The 27,658-nt window shown below is 44.8% G+C and overlaps 1 protein-coding gene across 7 annotated transcripts in view; it reads left to right on the forward strand.

Annotated features, from left to right (window-relative positions):
* Positions 1 to 27,658, forward strand: part of EVL (Enah/Vasp-like) — a 183,055-nt gene that overhangs the window by 109,303 nt on the left and 46,094 nt on the right. For 6 of the 7 annotated variants that reach the window (XM_030931636.1, XM_030931634.1, XM_030931633.1 and 3 more), the window contains exons 2-3: positions 11,584 to 11,752; positions 25,005 to 25,182. In XM_030931636.1, coding sequence (XP_030787496.1) covers positions 11,584 to 11,752; positions 25,005 to 25,182 — 347 coding nt within the window. Of the gene's footprint in view, positions 1 to 11,583; positions 11,753 to 14,770; positions 15,116 to 25,004; positions 25,183 to 27,658 lie in introns of those variants that run through there. The other variant, XM_030931638.1, reaches the window with a different exon arrangement.

Here is a 27,658-nt window from a genome sequence, read left to right on the forward strand (position 1 = left end):
CTCTGACTTGACTCTCTGTGTGACTTGGGGGTAGCACACAGTGTGAAGTGGGAATAAATGTGATAATGACCTTGTGACGGTGGTTTGAGCATTGTATGAAGTCAGTGTAGATGTCACCTATGTTACCAGAGCTAAGCTTCACGCCTGCAGGGGGTCTACTGAACTAGCAAGTGATGTGCTTCAGAGAGAGACTGGAATTTGGCACAGGAGAAGGCCCCTGTCTCCTCCTCTGTGCTGGGCCTTGTCTTGGGGCTCTGTGGGTAGACCCCAGCTCTGCTCTGCGCTGGAGTGCCCAGACAGGTTTGTATAAACCCCTTAGTGTGGGCTGCTCTGCTTCCATCCAGGAGGCTCCTTACTGATGGTTCTCAGTCCAGCTTTTAAGATTCACTTTTGTTGCTTGTATGTTGGAGGTAAACAAGTCAGGACTTTACAAACTGCCTCAGTCTGGCTGTGTTTCTGCTTAGCTTTGGGAACATTTATTTATGGCTACTTCTCTCTAGCCCCCCACCCTTCAGTACTCACCCCTTTCTAATGCACTTGGCAGCTGCAGAGCCCAGGCCAGAGGCACCAGGCTACGCTGAGGACGATGGCTCACTGAGGAGGGGTATCTGAACTCAGACATGGGCCTGTTATCCAGAAGCCCACAGTCTTGGGAAGAAGATAGCTCAAAGTGGCTGTCGTGACGGCTTGAAAGTAATCAGAGGCACATGGCACCTTGGGGTGGGGTTTGGGGGACAGAGACACACACCTACTGAGTATGAAGAATGTACCCAGCATGGTGCTGGGCACCCTCATGTCTTATCTATTAATCACCATATAAATAGACCATACTAATTTTATCAGCTCTGGTTTACAGACAAGAACTCCTCCTGCAAAGCCTGATGTTCTCCCTTCCCAATACTCTCGTACACCCATTTTGCAATGATCTGTTTTTCCTGATAGATTGTAATCTCCTTCAGCGCTGAGCCATATGCCTGTTAGTAGTTATTAAATGAATGGGAATGGGTGGATAGGTGTGTTTTGAAAGCAATGACAATGTGAGCTTTGAGAAAAGGTAAGAATCAAACCTCTGGGTCTAGGAAAAAGAAATCATCTTAGGCAGGAGAAATATCTCTTCCTAATTACTTGAGGAATAGCAGAAAAGTCATCTTAATTGGCCCAATATCATGGGGATGCTTTCACTACCAGGTGAAGCCTGGCTATCCAGGCTGCTGGTTGGGCTGTGTGATCAGATAGGTCCTTCCTTGCTAAAATGTGCTGGGCCATATGTGGGCAGCCTCAGGTCCAGCAGAACAAGAAGGGAAGTTCCCTGGGACCAGCAGAGGAATCTACCCTGTAGTCTTGGACTTCTAGAGGTCAACAGATAGGAAGAGAACTGTGGCCTAAGTCCTCACTCTACATAGGGAGAAACCTGCCTAGAAGAAATGGCCCCTGCCCTGGAGGCGTTCACTGGCCAGCAGAGGGTTCTAGCGTAGACATTGCCGCAGTAAGTGCTATGATGGTAGGCACAGGACCATGATAATAGGGATAATAAGGCTCAGAGAAGGACCATCTAACTCAGCCTGGGGCTTCGGGGAAGATTTTCTAAAAGAGATAACAAATATTCCAAGTTTTTATGGATGAGTAGGGATTAGTGGGTCGGCTTGGGTCAGCTCGGCTCAGCTGAGAAAAGTATCCCAGGCAGAGGAAGTGGCCTGAGCCAGAGCAGAGGCCACAGAGTGCAGGGGTGTGTGTTAGGGGCCTGTGTGCATTTCCACAAGAGTAAGCCAAGGGTTGGGTTGGCTATGAACACTTTGGCAAGGGCTACAATGTGAAGGCCCCTGAGTGCCTGCCCCAGAGCTGGGATTATATTCCTTAATAACAATGACTCCCTTCGTCATGCCGCATGGGGTCAGGTATTGCTCCAAGTGCTTACACATATTAAGTCTTAATTCTCCAGACAACCCTATAAAGAAGATGAGGAAAGGGGAAAGATATGGGCAGATAAAGGAGGATAAGCTATAGATAGAAACTGGGAAACACATAAGTTTTGTATGAGGTCATATAGCTAGTAAGTGGCAGAGCTCCCAGTGAGGGAAGAGGCTCAGTCAGTTTGCCTTTGATGAAGGTCTTTCTGGTGACATTGCAATTGAAGAGTTGGAGGCATGAGATTTCAACCAGAGGCAGGGGAATAGCTCGGAGGCTATTGTGGTCTAAATGAGAAATAACAAGGGCTGGGACTGGCAGCAAGAAGGGAGAGAAAGGGACAGATCCAAAAGATGTTTAAGAAATAGAATAGATGGCTACTGGTCCATAGAGGGTAAAGCACAAAAAAGCCTCTGAAATGGCCTTCAGGTTTCAGACTCAGGGGATTGGGTAGGTGTTGCTTCCATTCCCTGAAATGGGAAACAGTGGAAAGAAGACTTTCTCTCTTGAGCACGTTGAATTGTGAGGTGTCTAAGTTATGTCCAACAGTTGGAAATATGGCTCCATATCTTAGAAGAAAGGACAGGACTGGAGAGTCATCTACATGGGATTTATCAGTGTATTGGTGATCGTGTAAACCCTGGCATGGATGACAGAGCCTGTGAGGAGATGTGAAAACCAATGGTCCTCAAAGTTTCCTTCGTGGACCATTTGCCTAGAACCAGCAAGCATGTGTGTTACAATAGAGACCCTGCCCTGCCTGAGACTTACTGCATCAGAATCTCCTAAATGGGGGCCTAGGGATTTATGTTTTAATAAACACTCACCTGATTCTTACAGTGCATACAGTTTTTTGTTTGTTTGTTTTGTTTTGTTGTTGTTGTTGTTTTGAGACGGAGTCTCACTCTGTCGCCCAGGCTAGAGTGCAGTGACAGGATCTCAGCTCACTGCAAGCTCCGCCTCCCGGGTTCATGCCATTCTCCTGCCTCAGCTTCCCGAGTAGCTGGGACTACAGGCGCCCGCCACCTCGCCCGGCTAATTTTTTTTTTTGTGTGTGTGTGTGTGTTTTTAAGAGATGGCTTTTAGCCAGGATGGTCTCGATCTCCTGACCTCGTGACCCACCCGCCTCAGCCTCCCAAAGTGCTGGGATTATAGGTGGGAGCCACTGCGCCCGGCCGTGCATACAGTTTTGAGACTCGTGAGCATAGAGTAAAATAAGAAATTCCATGTAGTTCACATTGATTTTAAAATCTGTTTTGGAGCGCAAACCCATTTAAGAACATGGTAAATGCATTTCCAGAAGCAGCGTGCACTCTCACTTTTGCAGATAATTTTGGAGGTTTCTTAGACTCTTCAAGCCTTTCCCTGGACCGTGGATTAAAAACACTTGACATAAGAGATAAATAGGAACCCTGTGAAGGAGGCTGAACAGGAATCACAGAGAGCAAAATGGAAAGCCAGGAGAATTTGAAGACTGGGGATTAAGGAGGAGAGGTTCTCAGAAGTGGGGACGTAGTCAGCAGTGCCTGACTCACTAACAGGCCCAGTGACTCGAGAGCTGGAAAGCATGCATTGGAGCTGGAAGTGGAAAGGTAGTAACCTTGTCTGGGCTTATTTAAGTGTATTCTCAGGCCCAGGGGCCAGGTTCCAGTGGAGGCTTGGAGAGTGACGGCAGGGTGGGGGTGGGGCAGGGTGAGGAAATGGAGAGAGCAAGTGACAGGACGAACTGGGTGGGGAGCAGCGGGAAGCAGGGAATGAGGTCCAGTGGTATCAGCTGGGGGGGGTGCTTGTTAGATGCCCACCCTTGCGATGGTTACTGTGGTGAAAGATAAGAAAGGAATTCCCAGCAGGGCAGCTCATTCACCCTGGTTTGCCCTGGATTATCCCAGTTTTAATGCCGAATGCCCTACTTCCTAGGAAATTCTTGTTATGGGCAAATGCTGGTTCCCAGTCCTACTGGGAAGAGAAAATTGGCCCTCAAGACAGAGTATGAAGAGTTGTTCTGTCTCCAAAGGGAGCTCCCAAGTCCGAGCATTAAGGCTGAGCAGGACCACTGTGCCAGTCCCAGGGAGAGAAAGGCATTGGCCGCCTGCTTTCCAGGAAGGAGGAGTGTGGCTCCTAGGCTGACACTCCAGAGAAGCAGAAGTGGGCAGCCTGTGCCTTCCCAGAGGCCTCCCTCTGGAGGAGTGGGTCTCTCTCTGCAGGCCTGGGCCCAGGCAGAGCTGAGTTGCACCTTTAGAGGCAGCAGACAGGGCTGAGCCTCGCTTTGCACAGGAGCCCACCTGCAGAGCTGTGGTTTCCTGACTCGCCCATCCCAGGCTGTTATGAGACAGAAGGCTGATGGTAATCTGTGACGGATGCTTTTGCGTGGCAGTTACACTTTCTCTGAGAATAAATGGAGAGGATTGTAAGTAGAATGTTCCCATGGGCACACAATCATAAATGCACTGTTTTTCCCACAGTCAGGGTCATTTGTTTAACAATTATTCATGTCTACAGCATACAGAGACTGGCTTTACCAAAGAGAAAATAACACAGTTCCTGCCTTCAAGGAGCTCGCAGGCTGGTGGTGCAGACACCTCAGCAGATTCTGAGAGGCAGGACAAACTGAAAAGCGCTCTGGCAGAGGGAGAAGCAAGCATGGGGCTGCAGGAGCTAGCCTCTCTGTGGACAGGTCTACATCCTGTGCTTTTTCCAGGTTCAACCCTGGACTCGCATTTCCCAACAAACCTCTTATAGTCAGCCCCGTCCCATCCTGTGGACCTTCCTTTTGACCTTACTTTATGAATTTACACTCTGTCCTTTAAGGACGTAACAGGGCTAGGATGGCGTGTCTATGTAAGCCCATGAGAATTCAGAAAGCTTGCTCGCAGCCACACAGGGAGTGGGGGAGTGAGAGTCCCGGGGCACAGAGCCTGGACTTTTCCAGAAGGATTAGAGAGTGAGAGCCCAAGATTGACTTCAGGCTGTCATTACAGAGGGCCATGCTGCGAGATTTTTCCTGCATCCTCCTGAGTAGCTGGGACTACAGGCAGGTTCCATCACACCCAGCTGCCTGTGTAATAGTTTTATCTTGAAATGCATTACTGATTTCCTACATCGAGTCCTGGAAGGTCTATGATTAGGTTTCAGAGTTACATATAGGAAATTTGGGGTGTGTTTTGCTTTTTTTTCTCTCTCTCTTTAGTGAGAGATTTCAACAGACATTCAAAAGTGGTCTGTGATACATAGCAGGGGTGTCCAGTCTTTCGGCTTCCCTGGGCCACATTGGAAGAATTGTCTTGGGCCACACATAAAATACACTAACATTAACAATAGCTGATGAGCTTTTTAAAAAAAATCTCATAATGTTTTAAGAAAGTTTACAAGTTTGTGTGGGGCTGCATTCAAAGCTTTCCTGGGCTGCATGCCGCCCACAGGTTGGACAAGCTTGATGTATGGTCTAAAAAAATTAACTGCTGAACCCAGCGACACAACAAAGATTATGGCTTTTCCCATCTTCCCTGCCATGCCCTGCCCCATGATGAACTCATGGGCAGAGCTCAGCGAGTACTCAGCGCTTGTCTGAGGGAGCTCTGAGGTCAGACTCACCTTGTACAGATGAGGAAGCTGAGGCCTAGAGTCACATGGTGTTTCTCGTATAAGAGTTTAGTCTCACTAGGAGATGCATCTAATGTAAATGACGAGTTAATGGGTGCAGCACACCAACATGGCACATGTATACACATGTAACAAACCTGTACGTTGTGCACATGTACCCTAGAACTTAAAGTATAATTTAAAAAAAAAAAGTTTAGGTCTCACATGACACACGGAGAGAAATTACGGGCACAAATTATATGGGCCCCACAAGTACATGTACAAAGGCCCAAAATGACAGGGGAATTGGACTGCTTGCTTGAAAAGAGCCTTCCCCCAAGAGAGAGATTCTAGTTACACCTACAGCTCAGAGATGCCTGCTAGATCCCAGGGGGGAAAGAAGTCCACCAACTTGTTAATTTAACACCATACAGAACAAACCAGTGTATTTTGACTGATTTCACTCCCCAACTAATCAACAGATTGTTTTGATCATATGAAAGAAGTCTGTGAGACCTGAAGACCTCATGGGAACCATTTAGTAAATGAAATTTCGTATGTATGTGTTTTAAAAAATAGCTCATCCATTCAGTTATTCAATAAATTAAGAAAACATTTGCCTATCACATTTCCTCGTAGCTGGGCACAGTGGCTCATGCCAGTAGTCCCAGCACTTTGAGAGACCAAAGAGACCAAGTGGGAGGATCACTTGAGCCCAGGAGTTTAAGATCAGTCTGGGCAACATAGCGAAACCCCATCTCTACAGTAATAATAATAATAATAATAATAAATTTCCTCAAGAGATAGATGATTTGGACAAATTAAATTTATGATGCCTAGGGAGGATGTGTATGTTACAGAGTTTGAGTATTTATCCAGGTGAAGATGTTGAGAAGGCAAGTGAATATATATTGCTTAGAGGCAATGTCGAGGTTAGATAGCAATCGAGATTTTATTAAAACAAAAAAATTTCAAAGGTATAATAAGCCCAAATTAGCAAAACAAATCTTAAGTAGAATAAATGTGTATTTCCTTGCATTTAGGTTTTGTTAGTAGCAATAAAATAAGAGACAAACCAACACTATTTAAAGGGTGGGGAGAAACCAGGGGTTTTGGTTAACCACCAGTTTAATTTGAACCTAAAGTGCTAACAACAGCAAATAAAAAAACCTGTAGCTATAATTATAATAAGAAAAATGGGAAAAATGGTTATTGGTGTTCAGGCATCTAGTAGCAAGCACAGTGCTTTATTTATGCCATCTCTGTAACTCCCCTAAAAGGTGTGTGATACCCCGGTACGCTTCACCCCCACCTAGTGCTCGCGGTTCTCTGTATGCCATGCGGTTCTTGCCTCCCTGCCTCTGCTCAGCTGCCTGTCTCCTCTACCTAAAACCCCACATCCCCTTCCTGAATTCATGTAGGGGTTGAAAGTCTTCATCTTAAAACCCACACAGCATTTTCTTCAGAAAGCCTCCCCAGGCCTGGCGCAGTGGCTCACGCCTGTAATCCCAGACTTTGGGAGTCTGAGGCAGGCAGATTGCTTGAGACCAGGAGTTCAAGACCAGCCTGGGCAACATGGTAAAACCTTGTCTCTACTAAAATTAAAAAAATTAGCCAGGCGTGGTGGTACATGCCTGTAGTCCCAGCTTCATGGCAGGCTGAAGCACAAGAATAGCTTGAACCTGGGAGGCGGAGGTTGCAGTGCGCCAGGATTGCGCCACTGGACTCCAGCCTAGGCAATGGAGTGAGACTCTGTATCAAAAAATAAATAAATAAATAAAAATTTAAAAGAAGAAAGCCTCCCCTGTCCCCCGCTCCACCGCATCCCTCCGGGCTGCATAAGGTTTATAATTACTCGTCTGACTGCCTAACTAGCTGGGAGCTCGCTGAGGGCAGGTACTGTTCTACCTATCTCTCTTTCATTGATGTTTTTTGACCCACTAGCATCTACTGGTCAGACCAAGCCTGAAATACTGGCCCAGTTTTAGGACCCAGACTGATTAGTTACTGGGATGGCAAGGGGACTGGTCGTTTGTTGTGTGGCTGATGGAGGGAAGTGCTCTTCCTTCAGCTGTCTGGTGGGTTGTCTCAGGCTCTGCAGAGCACCCTGTGTGACTCTGGAGAGCAGCGAGTTGCATGTCACTCAGAACAAGGAGGGATTGTCTAAATTAAAACCAATTACAACCAACAGGTTGTTTTGGAGAGTAGTAAGTTAAGTTTTCCATCCCCCAAAGCTCAGTGTGGACTTGTCAGGGCAGCTTCATTGGACATAAAAGTGGATTTGTGTCTATAGTCCTTTTCAGCTCTGAGATTATTTAGTGAGCATTTATTAGGCACCTGTTCTGTGCCAGGTTCTGACACAGGTCAAAAGTCTGTGAAAGGAAAAAGGCCAGGAAGGATGGACTAGAAGCGTCTCAGACCACATCACAGTGCGGAGAACATTTGGGCCAGGCTGATAGAACGTCCCCAAACCAAGGCTTCCCCCACAGAAGGGTCCTGTGTTGGGCAGGAATGGGCTGGCACTAGTCCCCCTGCCATGTTCAGTCAGTGGCTGGGAGCAGCATGGCCTCTGTGCACCAGCTCTGCTCCCATAGCAGGTTCTCTTGCAGGGTGACTGAAAGGCACGTTTCTATGGCTGCCACACAGGGACTCTAGAAAGCATTGCCCCTCACACAGCACCTTCCCAGAGTGCTCCCCCAGAATCATCTCAGGGGCTCTGTGGTCACCTTCTAGCAAGTGGTAGAGCTGGGCTCCAACTCAGATCCCTCTGATTTAATAAAACCCATGTTTTATTAACCAAGACCATGCTGCATGTCAGGATCTCTCCTAGCTCCTGAGACAGCATCCAAAACGCACACCTACTTGTCGACTGTCACAGTTTGCAACTGAGTGAACCAGAAGCAGTAAGTGCCAGAGTTTAGCCCGTCACTTGATTTATGGCTCATTTACGTTGGGATAGAACTATGATTTGACCCAACGTCTATCGGTTCTGGGTACAGTTTACACTTTTTTTTATTTTTTGAGACGGAGTCTCACACTGTCGCCCAGGCTGGAGTGCAGTGGCGCGATCTCTGCTCACTGCAAGCTCTGCCTCCCAGGTTCATGCCCTTCTCCTGCCTCAGCCTCCCGAGTAGCTGGGACTACAGGCGCCTGCCACCACCCTCGGCTAATTTCTTGTATTTTTAGTGGAGACAGGGTTTCACCGTGTTAGTCAGGATGGCCTCGATCTCCTGACCTTGTGATCCACCCACCTCAGCCTCCCAAAGTGCTGGGATTACAGGTGTGAGCCACCTCACCCGGCTATTTAATATCATTATTATTTTTTTGAGACAGAATCTTACACTATCACCCAGGCTAGAGTGCGGTGGCACGATCACGGCTCACTCCAGCCTCAACCTGGCTCAAGTGATCCTCCCGCCTCAGCCTCCTGAGTAGCTAGGACTGCAGGCGCACACTACCACACCTGGATAATGTGTTTTATCTTTTGTAGAGACAAGGTCTCACTATGTTGCTCAGGCTCATCTCAAACTTCTAGGCCCAAGTGATCCTCCTGCCTCAACCTCCTATAAGCTCTGTGATTACAGGTGTGAGCCACTATACCCGGCTGGTTTACTCTAATTACTAGACTTCCTGAGGACAGGGCCCCAAAGACTTAACTAGGGGAGGAGCAACTTCACCTAAGCACATTCTCTTAAAAGACAACGTTGTTTCAGGCCCCAAAACACAGAGATGGTAACTGCCACCCTCTTAAATATTGTGGAATGAATGATGAATTTCAGGGAAGAATGATGCAGCACAAATTGCAGACCAAAACCCTTATGATTCACTCTGAATACATCTGTCCGTAGATGTGCCCAGGACCCTCAACGCAAGGCTGGGACAGCTGAGGTCAAGTGTGCCCTAGGCTCCTAAACGCCAGAGACAGAGCCAAGTAGTCAGCAGCAAGATGGAGACCCAGCAGTGCAGGCATTTAGAGCAGGCCCGAGACCCGGCCCTGGCCCTCACGCCGTAGGATGTGCATGGGGTTCATTCAAAGTGAAATTGAGGGAATATGTAGGGGAAGTCCTTATATATGGCACTGTACACAAAAATATTGTTAAAAAGTATGATAATAATCCATATACTGGATCATCCACAGTCTCCGAGAAGTAAGGGAGTTGGGCCCTGAGAAAGCTCAGCCCTCTGGAACACTGAGGAACTGACTATGCTGGTCAAGTTGAGGTTTCCAAGTCACAGATAACTAATCCTATAAAAACCATGGTTTTTTGTTTTGTTTTGTTTTGTTTCTGTTTCGTCTCATAACCACAGGGCTGGGGGTACAGATCTTTGATCTTTATCAAATACTTTGTTTGCTTGTCTTCTTAAGTGTGGGGAAGTGAATATAATACGACTTTTTCTCAACTGCTTGGTCTCAGCATTATAATAATCCACTGTTGTACACACTTTGCTTCTGTATGATTGCTCCCAAATTGTTGGGCATTACAATACTGTTTCCAGTCCCTTGTTGTCTTTATGCAGCCTGGCGTGCTGATGACCACTCCTCATTGTGGCCAGTGTGCCTGCCTTCAGGGAAGCAAGATTCCCTCTTTAAAAAAAACAAAACAAAACAGGAATGAAGGAGTATTGCTTTTTTAAATTTGGGAATTCTAATATGCTGGAGAAGATGTTAAAGATTAGTAGGCTTATGAAGAGCCAGTGGGCTCTGAGAGACTTCCTCCGAATACCGTGGCAGGAGTTTTAGTGTGTTAATTTTAGTGATGGCCATTTTATCCTTCCAGGGGCTTCTTCCCTGCTTCTCTGTCATATTTTTGAACAAATGAGATTTGTGTGTGTGTGTGTGTGTGACAGTCTCGCTCTGTCACCCAGGCTGGAGTGCAATAGCACGATCTCGGCTCACTGCAAGCTCCACCTCCCGGGTTCATGCCATTCTCCTGCCTCAGCCTCCTGAGTAGCTGGGACTACAGGTGCCCGCCATCACACCCGGCTAATTTTTTGTATTTTTAGTAGAGACGGGGTTTCACCGTGTTAGCCAGAATGGTCTCGATCTCCTAACCTCGTGATCCACCCACCTCGGCCTCCAAGAGCGCTGGGATTACAGGCGTGAGCCACCGCGCCCGGCCACATTTTTCTTTAGATCACCTAAATATTTCATTGCCTATGTAGCCTATCTGATGCTACCCTAGTATAATGCCATAAATGAAGCATTTTGTTGGATGTTGCAAAGAATATTATCTATGTCATATGCTCTAGAATCAGACAGAAGTGGTTGGAAATCCCCAGTTTAATCACTGAATACCTGTGTGAACTTGTATACATCTTTGCAAGTCTCTGAGCCACTTTTTTCTCGTCTAAAAAATGGAGAATGGAGGTAATAAATAGCTGCTTCTTAAGTCGTGAAGCTTAGGTGCTTTAATGCGTTTTTTCTCTCTCTTTTTCATTTTATTTTATTTTATTTTATTTGTTTTTTGAGACAGAGTCTCGCTCTGTCGCCCAGGCTGGAGTGCAGTGGTGCAATCTTGGCTCACCGCAACCTCCATCTCCTGGGTTCAAGCAATTCTTGTGCCTCAGCCTCCTGAGTAGCTGAGATTACAGGCATGTGCCACCATGTCCGGCTAATTTTTGTATTTTTAGTAGAGATGAGGCGGGGGGCATCTCACCATGTTGGTCAGGCTGGTCTCGAACTCCTGACCTCAAGTGATCTGCACGCCTCAGCCTCCCAAAGTGTTGGGATTACAGACGTGAGCTACTGTGCCTGGCCACATTCTCTTATATAATACAGTACATGGAATGTTGTGCACAGTTGGCAAATTATAATTGTAATTCCTTTCTTATTCAAGCAACTTCTCCCCTGAAGACAAAGCTGTGAGTCTTCCAAGCTATTGAAAGTTTTGGCACAGAACCTTCTCTCCATTCTGCAGGCTCCTTAGAGAATGTAAGCTCATCACCTCACCAGACAGTTCTTCTATCGACAGTGGGAAGTTCTGGCAATTGGAAAGTTTCTTTATGTCAAGTAGCAAATGGCCTCTATTTCAGAAAAGGGCAAAGTCAACTTCCATTCCCTGTAGCTGAGGCTGATACCAGTTTTTTCTTGCTCCGCAGTGAACAGAGTATCTGCCAAGCCCGGGCTTCCGTGATGGTCTACGATGACACCAGTAAGAAATGGGTACCAATCAAACCTGGCCAGCAGGGATTCAGCCGGATCAACATCTACCACAACACTGCCAGCAACACCTTCAGAGTCGTTGGAGTCAAGCTGCAGGATCAGCAGGTCAGTGCTGGAATTACAGATTATACCCGTGAGCCTGCGCACCACCTCCTCACCGCCCACCCCTTACACACACATATCATTAAGAGGTCAGAACAGAAAGGTCAATATTCGGAATCAGAGGACCTGGGCTTAGATTATGACTCCATATCCTCATACTTCAAGGTATGACACCTTAAGCAAATTGTTTTCTGGATTTCACTTTTTACCTATGTTACATGGAGACAGAAATCCATACCCTCCCTATTTCACTGTGTTATTGTCAGATTAAAATAAATAATAGATGTGGGAAAGCTTTGAAAAAGTAGTATTGCAAAAATGTGTTCATCTTACTCACATGTAAGGTGGCTATTAAGATTTGGGGTTCATCAACCTTCTAAGTCTTACTTTAGAAAGAGTATCAAGATGATTGGGAGAACCTGGGGTCATTTCTCTCCCTGATAGTTCAACCTAGGCAGATCAGATAAGATAGTTTGTGAGTGTACCTGGTAAACACCTACATAAATAGGAGAGAACGATCATGTCTACCTGTGTCGTAAATAGTCATACACACATAGTTAATGGCAAAAGAGTCTGATGTGACATGGCCTAAAGTAGGGACATGGAGAAACAGGCTGTTTAACCTGTTTAACCACAGGTTTAACTAACAGTGACTTTGGTTAGTTCGGTGCTCTCCCTCCGACTCTCTTCTTAGAGATTGACAAGGGCATTTATAGCAGTGAAGTTAACAGATTTGTAATTATAGCATTTGTGAAAAACTATGTATAAACAGCATCTTGTGGCAGTCTTAGTGGGTCAAGCTTCAGCTAAGTTGAGCGGCAGGTTAGCTGCTATCTTGGAAAAAATCAGCAATCAGAAGAGAGAGAACAGAAACTCTGGGTTCTGTTTTCATGTGTTGTCTGTTAATTGGGTTTTTGCTTTAACCAAAATAGCCCTATTAAGTTTCAGATGCTCATGGCTAACAGAGACATCCCTACCCCAGGACCCCTGATAAAAGGTAGTCTTTGTCGCCAGGCGCAGTGGCTCACGCCTGTAATCCCAGCACTTTTATTTTATTTGTTTTTTGAGACATAGTCTCGCTCTGAGAGGCTGAGATGGGCACAGCACTTTGAGAGGCCGAGACGGGCAGATCACAAGGTCAGGAGATCGAGACCAACCTGGATAACATGGTGAAACCCCATCTCTACTAAAAAATACAAAAAAATTAGACAGGCATAGTGGCAGGCACCTGTAGTCCCAGCTACTCAGGAGACTGAGACAGGAGAATGGCATGAACCTGGGACACGGAGCTTGCAGTGAGCCGAGATCGCACCACTGCACTCCTGGCCCGGCGACAGAGCAAGGCTCCGTCTCAAAAAAAAAAAAAAGAAAAAAGGTAGTCTTTCTAACCTTGAAATCTTGGTACCTCCAGAGGCATCCCTTTCCCTTGTTGATGAGCCTTAATGGTATAATGGTATAAATGTCTTTCTAGAAACCTTATAGAAGCTGCCTTCCTAAAATAGCAATTCACTAATTCTAGATCTGCCTTTTAGTGACACACTGTGCCACACATTGCAGGATATACAGAACCTTTGGACCCAATTATGGTGTCAAAAATATCTCAAGTTTTTAGAACACCTGGTGGTTGGGGCTTGTGAGGGCAATACCTCCATATCTTTGACACAAGGTCCATTAGTTGTGGTTCCTGAATCATAGTAGATGTTCCCTAAGTGATTACTTTTATTATGACAAGTTTTCCATTCCCTTCCTGCCTCTTGGTTGCCCTCCAGGGCATAGTAGGAAGACAGCATGGTGTACTGGAAAGGGCATGGGAAGGGAGAGCTCCCCAAAACCCAAACACCACCTGTTCTCAGGGACCTCAGCACCTCACAGCCTCCTTCAGAGGAAACCACATGTTGAGAAAGAGACCTTTTCCCCACCCCAGGAGGGACTGACAGCAGTCTTGAGTGGTATCCTGTTTAAATTTGGAGGGCTATGTTGATTCTTAGAGGCCTCCTGGAGTCTGATTGAGAAGTTCGGAGCACAGCCTCCCACTTGGAATCGCATGTTCAGGAGACAGGCTGTCAGACAGGATTGAGGAATGGGGCATGTTTAGCTAGGAATAGAAAAGAGATTCTTGGTAAACCAAGACATTAGAGAAAATGGCAGGAAATCTGGTCCATAACAATTTTTAGGGACCTCAGTAGAAAGACTGATTTTCACAGATTTGGTTTTAGCCCGTGTGGACTACCACCTTAAAGTGGTCAGATATGTTAAGAAAGTCAAAGATTCCTGGTTTTTATAACTAAATAGGGATATCTTACATGTTTAATGCTCTTTATGGTTAATGGAGCACTTTTCATGTCTATTATTTCTTTCTCCCAGTAAGGATAATGATACAAGAATTATTATCACCATTTTGCTGAATAGGTGGACATAAAACCAGGTAATCAGTTGTGGGGAAAATATATAGTAAGTTGTGGTACCATTAGCCAAAATCTAACCTAAATCTCACATTCAGGGTGAAAAACCTAAAGGATTTTTAGTTGAGAATGAGTTTTGGTCACCAAAAAATGTGGCTGTTGCAGTGGCTCACATCTGTAATCCCAACACTTTGGGAGGCCAAGGCAGGTGAATCACTTGAGCCCAGGAGTTCAAGACCAGCCTGGGCAACATAGTGAGACCCCATCTCTACAAAAAAATATATACAAATTAGCTGGGCCTGGTGGGGCATGCCTGTAGTCCCAGCTGCTCAGGAGGCCAGGTGGGAGATTCTGTTGAATACAGGCGGTTGAGGCTTCAGTAAGCTGTGATTGCACCACTGCATTCCAGCCTGGGTGACAGGGCAAGAGTGTCTCAAAAAAACAAACACAAAAAATGTGAGTGAGTTCTCAGGCTGAATTAGTAGTAGAGTGAATTGATAGAGATGGAATAAATTAATAGAGTAAATTAATAGAGGTGGAGCGAATTTGTGGAGGCAGAGGTTCAGAAGAAGGGAGACTACTGTCCTGCTCTGGTCTGCATGGGTCATTCTTCCCACAGAACGCTGGTACCGCATCTGAGTACAACAAACTGGAATCTACAAGAAGAAGGGCATCCAAACTGGTGAAAGATCTGAAAGCAGTGTAATATGGGGAACAATCAAAGGAGTAACAAGAGATATTTACTTGGAGAAGATAGAAACTGAAGGGGGCATGACCGCAGTTTTCAAGTCTCTGAAGGGTGCCATGTGGAAGAGAAATCTCACTTTCAATGTGGACCCTGGAGAACAGAACTAGGAATATTGCATGGATGCTGTAATGAAAAAGTTTTAACGCAGTAAAAGGATGAGCTTTCTTACAAGCGTACTGTTGAAAGATGGAAACTATTACATTGCCAGCCTGAGAGGTAAGATTCTGGGAAAGACAGTCTGTCATCAAGTAGAGATGTGGATGAGATGAGACCTCCAAAGTTTTTGCCAGTCTGTAGATTCTGTAGTTTTTAGATCCAGGTATATATGGGGTCAAGAAGATAGTTCTCCACTATCAAGCATCTTTCTTTTTTGTAAAGGACTCTTGACTCTTTTTACCCAGAAGCCCCCAGAACATGTGAAGACAGTACAGTCATGCACCCCTTAACGACGGGGATATATTCTGAGAAATGTGCCCCTGGGGGATTTTGTTGTCGTGTGAGCTTGCTCACACAAATCTAGATGGTACAGCCTACTACACGCCTGGGCTGTATGGTACAGCCTGTTGCTCCTAGGCTACACACCTGTACAGCATGTCACCGTACTGAATACTGCAGGCAGTTGTAACACAGTGGTATTTGTGTGTGTAAACATACGTGAGTATAGAAAAAGTATAGTAAAAATACCGTACTATAGTCTTATGGGACCACCATCGTATATAGTCTGTTGTTGACCAAAACATCTTTATGTGGTCCATGATTATATTTGGAGTTGCAAGACCTTCCTTTAAAAGAACAGGAAAGGCACTCCTACTTACTCCTACATTCCCCAGAATAAAACTTGTGCAAACGTTGTAATTATGGGCTGCTATGCAAAAAGTTTGACATTTTAAGATGTTCATCCTTAGGCCGGGTGGGGTGGCTCAAGCCTGTAATCCCAGCACTTTGGGAGGCCGAGATGGGCGGATCACGAGGTCAGGAGATCGAGACCATCCTGGCTAACGTGGTGAAACCCCGTCTCTATTAAAAAATATAAAAAACTAGCCGGACACGGTGGCGGGCGCCTGTAGTCCCTGCTACTCGGGAGGCTGAGGCAGGAGAATGGCGTAAACCCGGGAGGCAGAGCTTGCAGTAAGCTGAGATCCGGCCACTGCATTCCAGTCTGGGTGACAGAGCAAGACTCCATCTCAAAAAACAAAAGAAAAAGAAAAAAAAGATGTTCATCCTTCAGCAAGTGTCCAGATCAGTTCAGCCAAACCTTGGAGAATTATTTTTAAAATAAAGCTGATAAGGAGATCCCAACAAGCCTCCAAAAACAAAAAGTTGAAAGTGAAAAATTGGAAACAGATAAACCTTACAAACACTAGCCAAGAGAAATTGATGTGGCTATGTTAATATCAAAGTAGACTTTAAGGCAACAAGTATTCCTAAAGATAATGACAAACTTTTTAATGATAAAAGGGCAGTTGAAAAAGAAGTCATAGCATCTCTACATTTGTATGAATCCATTCATATATCTTCAAAACACATAAAGCAAAAATCTAAAGGGAGAAAGGGACAAATTCAGAAGCATAGCTGGAGATTCTAGTCATACCTCCAAGCTACTGATTGAATAAAGAAATAGAAATAAGTAAAGACAGAAAACTTGAATCACATTGTTAACCAACTTGAGCTAATTTACATTTGTAGAAACTATAGCCAACAAGTGTATGATGCATAGTCTTTTCAAGTAAACATAAAACATTTACTGAAATAGACCATATGCTGGGCCATAAAGCAAGTGTCAAGTTAAAAAGGATGGAACTCATACAGAGTATGTTCTTTGACCACAGAGGAATTAAACCAGAAATTAGTAACAGAGGGTAACTTTTAAAATCTCCAAATGTTTGGAAATTAAGTAGTGTAATACTGGATGAACCATGAGACAGAAAAGAAATCACAATGTAAACTAGAAAATATTTTGAACTGAACAGTAATGACAATATAACATAGTAATACTTGTGGGATGCAGATAGAACAGTACATATGAGCTGGGCGCAGTGGCTCACACCTGTAATCCCAACACTTTGGGAGGCCAAGGAAGGAGGACCACCTGAGGCCAGGAGTTTGAGACCATCCTGGTCAATATGGCGGGACTCCTCCTCTACCAAAAAAAATTTTTTTAATAACTGGGTGTGGTAGCATGTGTCTGTAGTCCCTGCTACTCAGGAGGCTGAAGCTGGATGATCACTTGAGCCCAGGAGTTTGAGGCTGCAGTGAGCCATGGTGGTACTACTGCACTCCAGCCTGTATGACAAAGTGACACCTTGTCTCAAAAACAAAAAAAGCCCCAAAAAGTACATGTGGGGAAATTTATAGCTATAAATGCATATATTAGAAAAAGAAGAGTGTTTGAAATTCAGTGATCTATGCCACTATCTCAAGAAGGTAGAAGAAAAATGACAGCAAATTAAACCCAACAAAAGTAGAAGGAAGGAAAAAATAAAAACTAATGAAGTAGAAAGCAGATGTATGATAGAGACACACAAAATGTCTTGGTTTTTTTGAGGGAAAAGGTTGGTTCTTTGAAAAGTAAAATTAATAAACCTCTATTGAGAGTGAGAAAGAAAAAACACAAATTGCCAATATAATGAATGAAAGGGGAAATCACTACAGATCGTAGAAACATTAAAAACATAGGATAACATTATTAATAACCTTATGCTAGTAAACTTGACAGCTTAGATAAGATGGACATATTCCTTGAAAAACATAAAGAAGAAACAATGCCAATCTTACATTACTCCTTCAGAGATGAGAGAAACAAAGTCCACTTCTTATGGTGTCTTCTTAGAAGCATGCTATATAACCAGGATACAAAAACTGCACAAGAACCTTACAAGGAAAGAAAATTACAAGCCATTATTTCTAATGAACAATAATGTAGTAAGTAAGCCTGAACAAAAGATTAATGACTGGAATCTAATAATGTATTAAAAAGAAAATTTTGACAAATATGATTTATTCCAGAAATGCAAGATTAATTTAATGGAATAAAGCCGGAAAACCATAAGGTGGTCTCACAGATGTAGAAAAAGCATTTGGTAAAATTCAGTATCCCTTCATGATAAAAATTGAGGAAACTGGAATTAAAAGATAAAAGTGATTTATTTAATCAGATAAAGGGTATCCTCAAACAACAACAAAACAAAAACTATAGCTGATATCATACTGAGTATCCCACTTTCCGCCTGAATTCAGGAACAAGACAGAATGCTCACTGTCACCTCTTTGATTTAGCAGTTGGAAAGGAAGAAGCAAAACCATCCTACATCGCAGATGGCTTGATAGTGTATGTGGAAAATGTGAAAGCTGCAAACTAATATAGTAATATAAGAATATATACTAACATAATTATATTAAGTGAATTTGGCATGGTCACTGGATAGAAGATTGTGATATTATCATGTATGTATTAGTTTTCATCCACACTTTCTAGCTGGTAGATCCCAGATCCCTTATTAGAATGTCGTCATGCTGCCGGCCTCACCTGCTGCTTTTCTCCCCAAGGCAGGAATCGTCCCCTGCTTTTCTGACTGGAAACTGGTCTTAACGAAATTCCCTGACCTACCTTGTCTGATTGTAGGTGCTAAGACTCGCATTTCAGAATGGGTTCTGCCCCATACCCTGGAGGAAGGAATGCTGCAGAGAGGCCCAGGAGAATCTGAATAAACAGGCCTTGCTGGGTTTCCCCACTCAGTCTGTTAGTGTGAGATCATACCCTTTTTGTCCAATCACATTTCTACACAGTGGTCAATCATACCCATCCAGTGAAGTCTCCATAAAAGGCCTAAAAAGGCAGAGCTGGGAGAGCTTCCAGAGAGCTGACCTGGTGGAGGTTCCTGGAGGGGGCATGCCTAGGGAGGGCGGAGAAGCTCCATCCTCTTCCCGCATCCTTTGCCCTGTGCGTCTCTCATCTGCCCATTCATCTGTAGCCTTTGTTATGCCCTTTATTAAGAAACAAGTAAACCTAGGTAAGCTGTTTCCCTGAGTTTTGTGAGCACTCTAGTAAATTCATCAGACCCAAGGCAGGGGTCATGATAACCCTGATTTATAGCCCGTGGGTCAGAAGCACAAGTCACAGCCTGTACTTGGACTGGCATCTGAAGTTGGGATAGTCTTGTGGGACTCAGCCCTCAACCTGTGGAACCTGATGCTGTCTCCAGGTACACTACATCAGAATTATAGAGGACACTTGATGTGTACTTGAGAATCTGCAGAATTGCTTACTTGGTGTGTGAGAATAGAGAATAGAGGCTAGGTGCAGTGGCTCTTGACTATATGAGTGTACAGCACTTTGGGAGGCCAAGGCAGGAGGATCACTTGAGCCCAGGAGTTCAACATAGCAACATAGCAAGCCTGGGCAACATAGCAAGACCTCGTCTCTACAAATAAAAAAGTTTTAAATTGGCTAGGCATGGTGGCACACACCTATGTCCCAGCTACTCAGGAGGCTGAGGCAGGAGGATCCCTTGAGCCCGGGAGTTTGAGGCTGCAGTGAGCCATGATCATGCCAGTGCATTCCAGCGTGGGTGACAGAATGAGACCCCATCTCATTCTGGGGTCTGAAGAGAATAGGAAAAACACTTTAGTTTTTCTTATATCCTTACAAGTACCTATGTCCACTAAAAGACATGTATGAAAATGTTCATAACAGTTGTATTCATAACAACCAAGAATGCAAAACTACCCATGTCCATCAGCAGGAGAATGGAGAAGTTGTGGTTAAAAAATGGAATACTGTGTAGCAGTCAATAAGAATTCAACCAGACTCGGTAGTTCACACCTGTAATGCCAACACTTTGGGAGACTGAGGTGGGCAGATCACCTGAGGTCAGGGGTTCAAGACCAGCCTGGGCAACATGGTGAAACCCCATCAATACTAAAAATACAAAAATTAGCCAGGCGTGGTGGCATGCACCTATAATCCCAGCTACTTGGAAGGCCCGAGGCAGGAGAATCACTTGAACCCAGGAGGCAGAGGTTGCAGTGAGCTGAGATTGTGCCATTACACTCCAGCCTGGGTGACAGGAGTGAAACTCCATCTCAAAAAGGAAAAAGAATGAAATATGGATATATGCAATAACATGGTGAATCTCATAAACACTGTGTTGAAGGAAATAAGCCAGAAACAAAAGAGTACATACCATATACCACAGGAGTCCATTTCTGTATAGCTTAAGAACAGACACAGCCGGGCGCGGTGGCTCACGCCTGTAATCCCAGCACTCGGGGAAGCCAAGGCAAGTGGATCATGCGGTCAGGAGATCGAGACCATCCTGGCTAACACAGAGAAACCCTGTCTCTACTAAAAAATACAAAAAATTAGCCGGGCGTAGTGGCGGACACCTGTAGTCCCAGCTACTCGGGAGGCTGAGGCAGGAGAATGGCGTGAACCCAGGAGGCGGAGCTTGCGATGAGCTGAGATCGCGCCACTGTACTCCAGCCTGGGCAACAGAGCGAAACTCAATCTCAAAAAAAAAAAAAAGCAGACATATTTTGCCAATGGTGCTAGAAATAAGAAACAGTTATCTCTACAGGTGAGTGTTGGGTGATGGGTACTAAATGAAGCAGCCTCACCCAAAAGTGGACTTGCAAAAATGCATGTGTTCAGGTGGATACTCTGACTCACTCTAAGCGGCGTAAACGAAGAGGTGGAACCATTAGGTACTGAGATTTTAGCTGTTGGCTGGTCAGGTCTGGCAATTAAGAAACACTGGCCGCCTCAACAGATGGTCAAGTGACATTGGCCTTTTGTCACCGCACATACATCCAGAACACATTGCACTGGACTCCTGTTTTAGAAGTCAATTTTCAAATAATAAGTACACATTTTGTAATGCTCACATCTCTCTGGCCGTTTGGCTTACAGGGATATATCCTGTAGAAATACATCTTCACAAGAATATTCAGTGCAGTGTTATTTATAATATTATCTTCATCTTACATGTGAGAAAACTGATATGAGCAACTTGTCTAAGGTTATACAACTGAAAAGTAATAAAGCCAGGGTTTTAATGCAGTACTCTCTGACGTAAAACCTTCTGCTCATTCCTTGTACCTAGTATGCTTGTCTTCAAAGCAGTTGTAGACTGTTGGGGGCTGTGTGTAGACACCAAACAGCAGCACTTGGTGAGTAGCCTTTGTACTGCAGTTATAGATAGAACAGAAACGGCAGGGCCAGGAGCCGTCAATCAGCGACCAGCCATGTGTGGCAGAGCCCCATGTGTGGCAGCGACCAGCCTGTTACAGAACAGGGATGCATCCTCTAGAAAGGCTTCATTGCACTCTCCCAGTCCAAATCCTAAAACCTCCTGCAGTTGCAAGTGATTTGTGAGGCTCCAAAGCTTAGTGCTAGGACCAGAGAGGGAATTCTAGGAAGAAGGATTTCAGCTCATTATATAACAGTACCCCCCTTAGCTGTGGCTTTGCTTTCTGAGGTTTCACATACCCAAGTCCACTGCAGGCTAAAAATATTAAATGGGAAATTACAGAAATAAACAAGTCATAAATTTTAAATGATGTGCCGTTCCAAACATTATAATTGTTCTATTTGATTATTAGTTATTGTTGTTAGTCTCTGACTATGGCTAATTTATGAGTTAAATTTTATCATAGGTATGTATGTATAGGAAAAAACATAGTCTATATAGGGTTCTGTGCTACCCACATTTTAGGCATCCACTGGGGGTCTTGGAACCAATTCTGCATGGATAAGCGGGGACTACCATACTGGAAAAAAAAATCACAAAGTCCTCAGCTTCTAAATCCAATTTTCCCATTAGCTTACTGTGTAACTTTGGACAAGTCACTCATTCTCCCTGGACCTCATTTCCCTACTGTAAAAAGAGCGGATTGAGTTAGATAATCCCTAAGGTGCTGTTTAGCCCCTTCAATGATTATCTGCTAGCCATACTATCCATATTCTGGATTAGGCATCAGCAGCTGCCCCTCAATTCTCATTTCCCCCAAGAGCCACTTTGAGGTTTGGGGAAAAAAAATTCTCACTCACCTTAAGTTCCCCTCTAGGAGTGTAGCCAACCAGAGATCTCAAATCATAGGGTTCTAGGCCGGGTCCAGTGGCTCATGCCTATAATCCCAGCACTTTGGGAGGCCAAGGCGGGAGGATCATTTGAGGTCAGGAGTTCAAGACCAGCCTGGCCAACATGGTGAAATCCCAACTGTATTGAAAAAAAAAAAAATTAGCTGGGGCATGGGGGCATGCACCTGTAGTCCCAGCTACTCGGGAGGCTGAGACAGGAGGATCACTTGAACCCAGGAGGTGGAGGCTGCAGTGAGCCAAGATTGTGCCACTGCACTCCAGCCTGGGCGACAGAGCAAGACACCATCTTAAAAAAACCATACTAAAGGCCAGGTGCAGTGGCTCACGCCTGTAATCCCAGCACTTTGGGAGGCTGAGGTGGGTGGACCATGAGGTCAGGAGATCAAGACCATCCTGGCTAACATGGTGAAAACGCATCTCTACTAAAAATACAAAAACATTAGCTGGGTGTGGTGGCGGGCGCTGCTCAGGAGGCTGAGGCAGGAGAAATGCTTGAACCCGGGAGGCAGAGGTTGCAGTGAGCCAAGATCACGCCACTGCACTTCAGCCTGGGCAACAGAGCAAGACTCCATCCAAAAAAAAAAACATACTAAAAATTTTTTTTTAAAAATCAAATCATAGGGTTCTAAATTTCATTTCCCCCGAATATCTCCTCAAATATCTGGAGACAGTAGTCGGGAGACACTAAAGCATCTTTTATCTTGCTTCAGTATCTCTTAACCATTCCTGATACAAGGTGGTTTCGAGACCTTCTTCAGTTTTTAAAGCATTTTCCCCTGGCTTGCTTCAGTTCGCTACTGTCCACTAGAAATGCAACACCAAAAATGAAAACAAAAAAAACTTGAACACAGAACTTCTGATCGGGATTTACTAGGGCAGAATGGAGCAGCTTCTTCTCTTCCGTCATTCTGGTCATTGTACCAATATTAATGTGTCCTGTAATCTAAAGAGCTGTTTTAACAACAGTTAACTTTGCTAGTTCTTATTCTCTGGTAGTTATTAGTTACTAGTTATTATTTACTAGTTCTTATTAGTCCTTTTTCTGATGACCTATAACTAAACCTAGTCTCCCACAGTCCAGATCTTTTGTTTTAGCTGTGTATGCATGTGAATCTATATGCCTAGCACAAAGAGCAAAAAAATAGAGAACCACCCTGGAACTTGTGTGTAGATGTTGGCCAAAATATGTGCCTGTGAATATGTAACAATTAAATTGTGAAACAGTTACGGGTGGTGTTGTCGTTGTTGTTGTTTGAGACATAGTCTGGCTCTGTCACCCAGGCTGGAGTGCAGTGGCACAATCTCAGCTCACTGCAACCTCCACCTCCTGGGTTCAAGAGATTCTCATGCCTCAGCCTCCCAAGTAGCTGGGACTACAGGCACCCACCACCATTCTCGGCTAATTTTTGTATTTATTGTAGAGACAGGGTTTCGCCATATTGGCTAGGCTGATCTTGAACTTCTGACCTCAGGTGATCCTCCCACCTTGGCCTCCCAAAGTCCTGGGATTACAGGTGTGAGCCACCATGCCCGGTCTCAGTTACACTTCTTTAGCTGATTTAGTGTACTGTGTGTGTGTCTCCCCTTTTCCCTGCCTCTGCCTGTCATAAGAAAACCCAAGCCCACCTTCCACCCAAGACTTGGAAAACAGCTTTTCTGGATGTCACTCAGGTTTGCTGTCCTCTGGCTTTACCTTATCCAGCAGCACAGCTGTGTGGAGCAGTAGAGGAAAGTGAGAAATCAACATAGAGAGAGTTATCCCCAACCTCAGATCACACAGTCCTTGCAACCTCAAAGCCAGACAAAATCTGAGAAATCATCTTGTACTTACTTCTAAAGCAAAATCCTTTCCATGACGTCTCTAAGAGCTGGTGCTCCGGCCTCATCCAGACTCTGCTTGCATGCTTCCATTCATAAAGATCATCATATTTCTCCGTTCAGTCACTGACAGCCTACCTTGTGCCAGGAGCTGTGTCAGTTACTTTCTCATATGTAATTTAATCCTCACAACACACTGTGAGGGTGCCATGCCATAGCCATATCACATTCCTTTCCATTTGACATACCAAAAAACCGATCATTCATGAGTGTGGTGATATTAGATCATGTGGCTTTGAGCTAGAAGGGATGGGAAGCAGAATTAGGGCTCCAGCCCCAGCATCTTTTCCTCCAGGGCACCACTTAGGAATATAGTCTTAAAGTACTTTGAAATAATCCTCTTTTAAATGTCTAAAAGAGCAGAAGTTTAGAGGTCAGGCAGACCTGGTGTTGAATCCCCTGGCAGCTTGTAAGCACCTGAATGTCTGGATTCTGTCGTCTCTGTATCCTTCCCTGCTGGGCCTGGCATTGCTCCTGGCAGTAGTTGATGCTTTTTGATTGAGTAATAATGAAGGTATGAATAATGCTGTATACATGTGTGGTACATAAACTTTCCCAAGTTATTCTTTCGACAAATAACCCACTTATTAATGCATTCGAAGTATTGGACACTGTGCAGAGGGCTATAGGAGGCATAAATATGAATTATAGAAGGCTTGCCCTTAGGAGCTTTATATCTAGAAGGTAAGCTATAAATAAGATGTAGATAAGATACGTATCACAGTGTGATCTTTGCAGTAACCTCATTAGATTGATAAAGTCAAAATTATTATCCCCATCTTATAACTGGAGAAACTGAGCCCCAGCGAAGTGCAGTGACTGCCATGAGTGGAGTGGCTGAAAGGCAGGGCCAAACCAGAGCCCAGGGAACCTGCCTCCGAGCTCAGCTATTCATCTGGAGGTTGTAACTACATAGCATTGTTAGTGAAAGGAAAGAACAGGTTTTGCAAACCCTCACTGTTCTATATATTATGGTCTGAAAATCTACCTGATACTGCTTTTCCCTTCAAACCCCATCCTCATCTTCCTGTCCTCTCAAGGATACAGTATACTTGCCCCATCGCAGTGCCCTCCAGCTCACTTACATTTTATTTATTTACACGTATTTCTCTCTCCTTTCTCCTCCAGGTTGTGATCAATTATTCAATCGTGAAAGGGCTGAAGTACAATCAGGCCACGCCAACCTTCCACCAGTGGCGAGATGCCCGCCAGGTCTACGGCTTAAACTTTGCAAGTAAAGAAGAGGCAACCACATTCTCCAATGCAATGCTGTTTGCCCTGAACATCATGAATTCCCAAGAAGGAGGTAAGTAGGACTTTGTCTTGGCCTGATGCCGAGACCCTCTCTTGTTCTACCTCTGCCCTCCCACAGCTCTGGCTCTCCAGGTGTCCTAGCACTGTCACTGCATCGAGCCGAGGTTGCATGTGTTCTCAGAGAAAGCTGCTGCCTGCCTCTAGATTTAGAGATACAACAGTTCAGAGGAGGAAAGAATGGAGTTTGTATCTCTTTGCCACTTGTGAGATATAGATTTGTACAGATGTGTCCCTGAAGCCACATATCCAGATCTGTTTTAAACTTGCCATCCTGTTTCCGTATTCCAGAACAATCGTTTGAGAGAGATGGAAGAAAACAATCAAGACTTTATTTTTAAATTTAATTATTCATTCATATGTTTAACAAAAGTTTATTAAATACTTACTGAGGGCAAGAAACTGTGTAGGCAAAATAGATAAGAAGTGAACAGCGGCCTTCCCCTCAAGGCTCTTAGTTTTTCAGGGTAGACAGGTTCTCAAACAGCTAAGTGGAATGTATTGCAGTAAGTGTTTTAATAAAGGTACATGTAAGGTACTTAGGGACCACAGAATAGGATGTAAGTAACTGCCCGTCAGAGCCGCCAAGGGAGACTTCCACAGTGGTGGTGCCATCTGAGCCGGCGTTCTGGGTGAGCAGGTCACAGGCAGAGGCGGGAGTGGGCATCGCAGGCAGGAAAAGCAGCAAAGGCAGAAGGGCCTGAGTGAGCCCGCGTGTGCTGGGAAGAGGGCGGTGCAACATTTCTGGGGCCTGGAGTACCGATAGGAAAGAGATTGGAAATGAAATTGGAAAGGCGCTGGGGCTTGCACAGTGAAAGGCCCCAAATACCTGGAAGACGTTGGGCTGGCTTGATACTTAGGGTAGACAATGGGAGAGGGGCTAGCAAAAAGTTTTTCAGCAGGGCAGTTAAAGCAAAGAAGCAAACTTACGTGTGGCTTTTATTGGACATTGGCAGTGGTAGCTTTGGAGGGAGAAACAAGGCTTTCCTAGGATGGGTGTCTTGATTGCCTGGGTTATGGTCCCGCCATTGGCTGGAGAGCCTACCTTGGGAGAACTTGGTGGTTAAGAACCAGGCATGGAGTCACACTGGTCAGTTTGAGTCCTGGTTCTGACATATGCTAGCAGAGGAACTCTTGAGGAAGTTACTGAATGTTTTTGTGCCTCAATTTCCTTACCTATAAAATGGGGGGATGTAGGGTTGTTTTTACATTTAAATGAACTGGAATGTAAAATGTTTCTTAGGTTGCCTGACCTAGTAACAATGCTAGCATTTGTGAGTATTATTACGATCATTATTGTTGCTGCTGCTGTTACTGCTACCAGAATTGAGGTGGGAAATGAAGAGACATAGTACTCAGAACCTGGAGGGCTGTGGCATTCAAATATGTCCTGGGACCAGGCGTGCTGGCTCAGGCCTATAGTCCTAACACTTTGAGAGACCAAGGCAGAAGGATCACTTGAGGTCCAGAGTTCAAGACCAACCTGGGCAACATAGCAAGACCCTGTCTCTCCAGAAAAAAAAAAAAAAAAAAAAAAAAAATGGTGTGTACAGGGCCTGATATGTTGGAGCTTTAGGACCTGCTTTAAGCTCTAGGAGATCTGGGCATGGTGGTGCATTATGCCTGCAGATCGTGAGGCTGAGGTAGAAGAATCACTTGAGTCCAAGAGTTTGAGTCCAGCCTGGACAGCATTGTGAGAGCCTGTCTCTTACATACACACACACACACACACACACACACACACACACACACTCTCTCTCTCTCTCTCTCTCTCTCTCTCTCTCTCTCTCTCTCTCTCTCTCTCTCTCGGAGAGTTTTGTGGTTTTTTTAAGTAAATAAAGAACATATTTTGAACATGCTTCCCATGGGTAGTGCATAGAGCAGGTACTTGCAGCTCTCCCTTCTTGACAATGCTCCAAAGTTTGTGGACTTTCTGCTTAGTACTTGGATGGCATCGTAAGGAAGCATCTTAACCATGGCAGTGTTGAGTGATGATTACAGGGCCTCAGGCATCGTAAGCTCCCGGCAAATGTTTACGAAACTGTTTCCACCCAAGAACCGTGAGCTGAGTTTAACATTTCCATCTGAACTTACCTTGCCTGCCTCCAGGATGTGGGAGTTAAGCGTTATTTTACTTGTACATGCAGTTACCTTGAGGGCAAAAAAAAAAAAAAAAAAAAAGGCACTTTCAGAGCTAGTGCTTAAATTAAGTAAAAACTACTAGTTATTTTATTAAATTCACCAGAGAATCACAGGTAACTCAGTTAATCCTGCCCTCATTTTCAGATAAGAAAGCCATGCCCCATTATGAGGAAATAACTTCTCGGTGTCAGATGGTAAGATCCAGAACCCGACCTCCTACATCCCCTGGGATTGGATGAGTGTCTTGTTGAGGCAGGGGTGGGAGACATCAGCTAGTTTGGATGTGTGCATACAATGTGAGAGTACCCTGGTTTGAAGCTTTCATGAGG

This window comes from Rhinopithecus roxellana, chromosome 5 (assembly GCF_007565055.1).
Source record: "Rhinopithecus roxellana isolate Shanxi Qingling chromosome 5, ASM756505v1, whole genome shotgun sequence".
Lineage (NCBI taxonomy): Eukaryota > Metazoa > Chordata > Mammalia > Primates > Cercopithecidae > Rhinopithecus > Rhinopithecus roxellana.